The 6,000-nt window shown below is 37.5% G+C and overlaps 1 protein-coding gene across 1 annotated transcript in view; it reads left to right on the forward strand.

Annotated features, from left to right (window-relative positions):
* Window positions 1–5,483, forward strand: part of LOC104506565 (latent-transforming growth factor beta-binding protein 1-like) — a gene marked incomplete at its 3' end in the record, with an annotated part of 63,960 nt that extends 58,477 nt beyond the window's left edge. The window contains exons 7-9 of the mRNA XM_010147551.1: window positions 94–261; window positions 3,519–3,752; window positions 5,461–5,483. Of these exons, the coding sequence (XP_010145853.1) occupies window positions 94–261; window positions 3,519–3,752; window positions 5,461–5,483 (425 nt within the window). The remainder of the gene's footprint in view (window positions 1–93; window positions 262–3,518; window positions 3,753–5,460) is intronic.
* Window positions 5,484–6,000: the final 517 nt, after the last annotated feature.

A 6,000-nucleotide genomic window follows, 5' to 3' on the forward strand; every position in this document is an offset into this window, starting at 1 on the left:
AATCACTTTAACTGGTGTTGGAAATTTAGTGGTGTTGTACTGTTTTGCTTTTCCTTGTTAACAGTACTTTCCTCTCTTCCACTTTCATTGCAGCTGATAATCCCATAGTTGCTGAGGAGAAAGGACCCTGCTACCGGTTTGTTAGTGCAGGAAAGCAATGCATGCATCCTCTTTCTGTTCAGCTCAGCAAGCAGCTTTGCTGTTGCAGCGTTGGCAAAGCCTGGGGTCCGCACTGTGAGAAGTGTCCACTTCCAGGGACAGGTGAGAACTGCCCATTTAATGTACAAGCTCTAGCCCCCACCCTGTGTTTGTTATGCATGCTCAAAAAAAAAACAAAAAAAAAAAAAAAACCAAGAATTGGTTTGAGACAAGAAGTGTCCATCAGTAAATTATGACAGTTCTCTCCCTGATAGTAGAATAATTACATATACACTAGTTTTGTTCACAGGAATTTGGGATTAAAACAAAGGAAATATATTTGATAAATTGTGATAGAATTCCAGATTAAAAATAGTTGCATCTCAGAATGTGTCTTCAACTTTGATTTTTTCCATCACGTGAAGATAAATTTATTGTACATTATATTCTGACTATAGATACAGGCAAATTAACCCACCATCTAATTAATACTCTTCAGTTGTTAAAGGCACCAGTGAAGGGCTGGCAGCATTTGAGAATTATGTTACAGAACGACATATAGTTTCCATTACCGTTAGTGGGATATGTATGGGAGTATCTCTGCTTTCTAACCTTCCTTTGTAACTTTACCATTCATTTTGAGGAATGGTGTTGGCTTCTTAACAGTAAACTGGTAGTTAAACTTTTCATGCTACTTTTCAATTCAACAATTCCTTACTTGGTACATGAAGCTCACTTATATTTATCAGTGATCACTTGGAGTCCTGCTGTTTTTTAAATATGTAAGGACTTGGAAAATGCCAGCTTTGTTGGTCACCACACTCCTTTGGACAGCTTATAGATGAAAATATCACATTATAGATACTTTTCACTGCTTTCAATTACCTTCTATTCCTCAATTTTTTGTAAAATTTAAGTGACCAAAGTTGGAGTCTTTAGTCAAAATCAATTAAATTTTTTTTTTGGTCCACATGTATGGTCAAATTCGTCTTTTTTGCAAGCACCATTGCTTACTGTAATACACATGAGGTCCAGCCTGTTCAGTATTTTAGTATAGGTTTTTGTACTTACAGAAGTTGCTGCTGCAGATGGCTCTGTTGTGGTACAGATCATGTATTTCTTGGGAGTATTTTATAAAGATTCAGGTTTTCAGAACTAGCTAGCTGCTTTAAGAAATCCACAGCTAGCATCAGAGACGATGAGAGCAGCAGATTCCTTATGTTTTTAAGTTGGGCTTGCAGAAATGGAAGTGACCAACATTTTTGAACTTTTCAATTGATTTTTAAAGCGATGATTTCCTGTGTGACCTTCGGGTTTATAGATCACTCATCAGGATTTTAAAAGCCCAGTTCACTTTCAGATGAACAATATTTCTATGACTTTTTAGTGGAGCAAAAATATATTCTCATCAGATGACTCTCAATTTAAATGCAGGTGCTTTACAACTGAGAATGTTGCATGAGGCTTTTTATGCCCAGTTATGTGTATTCTGGAGCAAAGAATACATCCTTGTGCAATGTTTACTGCTCTCTAGTCCTAAAAAATACATTGTTGAGTATTATGTGGAATTGGTTATCTTAGTGATTTTTCTTAATGAAAAGAGTTCAGAGTGAAAATATTGAGTAGAAAATTCTGCTGAACTGTGTGGGAAACACTTGTCCCGTTTCATGATACCTTCATGATTTAAAAACATGTTCCTTTCTGTAACAGGTTAAATTCATAATCTTTCAGAGTTTTCTATGAAAAATGTGTGAAAGTGGGATATTCCAGAATGGGGTAATGTATTTACTGCAGCATCCCATGTTGATTTATGAGTCACTGAATTTAAAAGTCATGATCTCACTCTCTGATAGCTTTCAAAATAGCTGTACGGAGTAGAGCAGCTCCAAAAGAGAGATTGAGAGATGCCAGCTTTGTATACCCAGCTGCTGAGAGCACGTGTCAGAGCTGCGGTAGAATAAGGTTCACGTTTCTATTCTGCCTTTGAGAGAATATGACCTGAAACAAGATTTCCTATATCCGGGGTATGCATCTGAAGGGACATCAAATCATAGAATCATAGAATGGGTGGGGTTGGAAGGGACCTTAAAGATCATCTAGTTCCAACCCCCAAATTTTCTCTGTCTTCCTCTTTTGAGCAGAATTCACACTCTCAGTTGGGTGTTTTTTTGGCAAGTTTTGATATCACCGTTTCCCGTCCATCATTCTGAATCCACTCAATCAGTTTTACCCTTCATCTTTGCTATCACTAAGACACCATCAGAACACAGTATGCAGTTCATGCATGCTGCAACTTAGTGTATAATTTAATTAATTCATCTGGGGATACCTGTAGCTAATGTTTTGTGGTTTTATTTTAGATACTAATTCATTTAAAAAGCCTGATGTGTTCAAAGCAGAATTTGTGAACTTACCAATGCCCCAGTTCACACATCTCTTAAGGTATAAGAACATATATATATATATCTGGAACATGGAGACTAGATTTTTGGTGTTTCATCCCAACTTAGCTTTACCTAGAGCAATGAGGACAGTGAAGCAGTACCCCCCTGAAGACACCTGAAGGTCCACCTGTCCCTTGCAGGGAGGATAACTATTATCTGTGATGAGGAGGAAGACTGACCTGTGTTTCTTCTTCCTTTTAGTCTTCCACTAGGACTGCAAAGCTGATGCTCCTGTAGAGCAGCTGCAGAGATCAGAGCAGGTGCTGCTGCCTGACTTTCATTACCTTTTTTTGTAGCAGCCTTATAAATGAGATTTTTTCCCCTCTCCTCCAGTGGTGATTTGGCTTTTTATGATCCCCATCGTGTTTTTATCCAGCCCACTGAGGTCAGTGGACTTACTCAATTCAGTAGAATTTGGAGCAGGGCTGGTTTGAGACCTCTGATGCAGTCAAATGGACACCTGTGAATGAATGTTGTTACTGACTGACATTCTTCTGGTCCTCTAGTACAGGGTGGTGAGCTTTTTTCCTTTGGTTTCTGCAAAAAGAGAAGGATAGAAATAGTGATCCTCATTCCTTATGAAATGTAGATGATGATTACAATTTGCATATTTAATTCATACTCAGAAAGGATATATTGTTTGAAGAGGAGTAGCACAAAAAATTATCTTGATATATAATGATAGATTAAACATAACTGAAGAAAGATGGTAAACTGGAGTGGCAACTTCCTGGGAATAACAGCCAGAACATGCTTTTGGGAGAATGCTCAGTCATATTAGCATGCAATGCATAGTTTGTCTTTAAGCAGTTTTTTGTAAAAATGTATATACAATATGAGATTAAATTTGTTAGTGGTAGTCATTATATTTTCCACTATGTCAACATATTGCACTTTTAGACTCCTAAAAGGAATATTTTCCCATCCCAAATCTAGCTGCTTTTAAGGAAATCTGCCCTGGTGGAATGGGTTATACGGTTTCTGGCCCTCACAGAAACAAGCTATATCATCACCCTGCAGTTAGAGTACAGCCACCTGTCATTGGCAAGACCCCGATTACTCAACCTGTTGCTAAAGGTACTTCTCCTCCACCTCTCCCAGCAAAGGAAGAGCCAGTGGAGGCACTGACCTTCTCACAGAAAAGTGAGACTGAGATGGCTGTGCAAGAAGGTGAGAGTGGGAAAATTTAGTCTTTCTATATTTCTGTGCATGTGTCTTCAATGCTGTGTTTCTTTGAGGAGTAGCTGTCTAGAGTGCAAGACAAGAAGGCATCACTTCCCACAGCAGAGCATTCCGTGTTGTGGAGTGTATTGTGTTACATGATACACTTTGGAGAACTGCTTTAATCTCATCAGTTTTGATGATAAGAAATAGTAAATATTTGGTTTGAGATTTTTATAAATATATTTATAATCTCTAACATACAATGAAGGACTCAACTCAGGCTTTGATTTACTTGTATTTGGGGTGGCAGAAGCTAAGGGATTTTCACCATCTTCCTTTATACACTCCTGTAGATTGGTACCACCCGATGTGGGCATATGTCCTCCTCACATGGTCTGCTCTCACCCCTGCAGCTGTGCACTCCCTCAGCATGACCGTGTTGGATCAGCCCCTCTCTGCTGGGCTGTTTAACGATTAGTTGGCTTCTCTAAGATATTTTTCTCAGACTTTGTTTTTTGCAAGCTCCTCTAAGAACTTGTAGCAGCCGAAATTTTCCTGAGTCTAAAACAAATGCAGAAAGCAGCACTATTATAAATACATTGGCAGCAAACTTGGCATGAACTAACTACAGACAAGAAGAAATACATTTCTGAAGAACCCTCTTATGATGCTGAGTACTTAACAGGTTATTTCCAAGTAGCAGTTATGTGTCTGTATGTCAGGCCATTATTAGGAAGAGTTTCAGTCAGCTGACTGCAAAATTCTGTGTGACATGGATTACTTCCCAGTTAAAATCACTGCTCTAGTTTTGCTTTCCGAAAGAAAAAGAAGCAAACTCAACCTGTAGAGAAAAATAAGACATTAAAATATACTTACAGACTCTGCTGGATTATAAGATCTCACATAAACCCCTGGGCTTTTCTGTGTTACAAAGTGGAAAAAAGTGGTGTATCATATATTACTTCAGTAATTAGAAAGATTGCCTCATTCTTGTAAATCTTAAAACACAGAATCTGGAGAAAAAAGGAGTAATTTTTTTAAATAAAAAACTTGAAGAGCTATGCTTACTCAAAGTCAGTAATGACACATACACGTTTAAATTTTCTATTCCTTTTTTATATGTTTACATTTGGAATACTTGAGATTTGAGAGAAAATAAAAAACTTTATGAAATTTATAATTCTCCTTCCCAAAAAAAATTCATTTCTGTGGAGGAAAAAAATCCTGAACTACTCTTCTGTCCTTAAACAAAAGGCAAATTTCAAAACTTGATTTTTTTTTTTTTACAGTAAGTTCTTGCAGGTTTGCTAATGGTTACTTATATACCATTATGATATTAATTTACCCTTAAAATAATTACAGATGTTGGCGTTCCTTAGAAGGAATTAAGAAAGTTCAATCAGTGAGTTAATAACCTGTGAGTTTCTCAGATTCTTTCTAAGGAAACAATTGAGAAACCTAAAAGGCAGCTGAATACTGAGAAAATAATTATAAGCATTGGTCAATGTATAGAATCTTATTCTGGTTTCAGGTTGATTTTTACACTTGCTTCAGGAACATTACTTCAAGTTTGCGTCATTTGGGAATGAGGTTAGAATCTGAAATTGTTCTGTGATGGCAACAACCACTTTCAGATGCGTAGTAGTTTTAAGTAGAATGTGTAATAAATGTTATGCTAAGATTGATTAATTTTCTTTTTTCTTTCTGGTTTTAGTGGCAACTGCAGCCCCTGATCAGGTAAAACATGATGTGATTTATCTAAGAATTAGAATGCAGACCATGTGTACGAGATGTGATACGATACCTCTGAAAAGGGTTGAGGATTTATGAGGAACAAACAACTCACTGTGGATTTACAGTGCAAACCCTGAGGCAAAAAGAGCTCTTGTTATTGTTATATACAACAGCAGGCAGGTAGTGAGGTGCAGGAAAGAGATTACTTCAGCCTCTCTTTAGGGCATTGGTGGAGGGTCTAGTACTATATTGTTCTACCCCATTCTGGAGCCTGTATTTCAAAGAAGACATTGAAAAATGCAGGCAGTGTGAAGGAGAGTCCCACATGCTGACAGTTAGAGAAAATGAGTTGGAGACAAACAGTATGAAGCTTTGAGAAGCATTTGTGACACCTGCTTAAGAGACTTGTATTAACGCCTAAGTGTCTATGTGATGCTGAACTGCAACTAAATACTATTCATAAGCAACTAAAGACCAAAGGATGGGAGAACTCTGGAGGGATCATAGAATCATGGAATGG

This window comes from Eurypyga helias, unplaced genomic scaffold (assembly GCF_000690775.1).
Source record: "Eurypyga helias isolate BGI_N326 unplaced genomic scaffold, ASM69077v1 scaffold3932, whole genome shotgun sequence".
Classification (NCBI taxonomy): Eukaryota; Metazoa; Chordata; class Aves; order Eurypygiformes; family Eurypygidae; genus Eurypyga; species Eurypyga helias.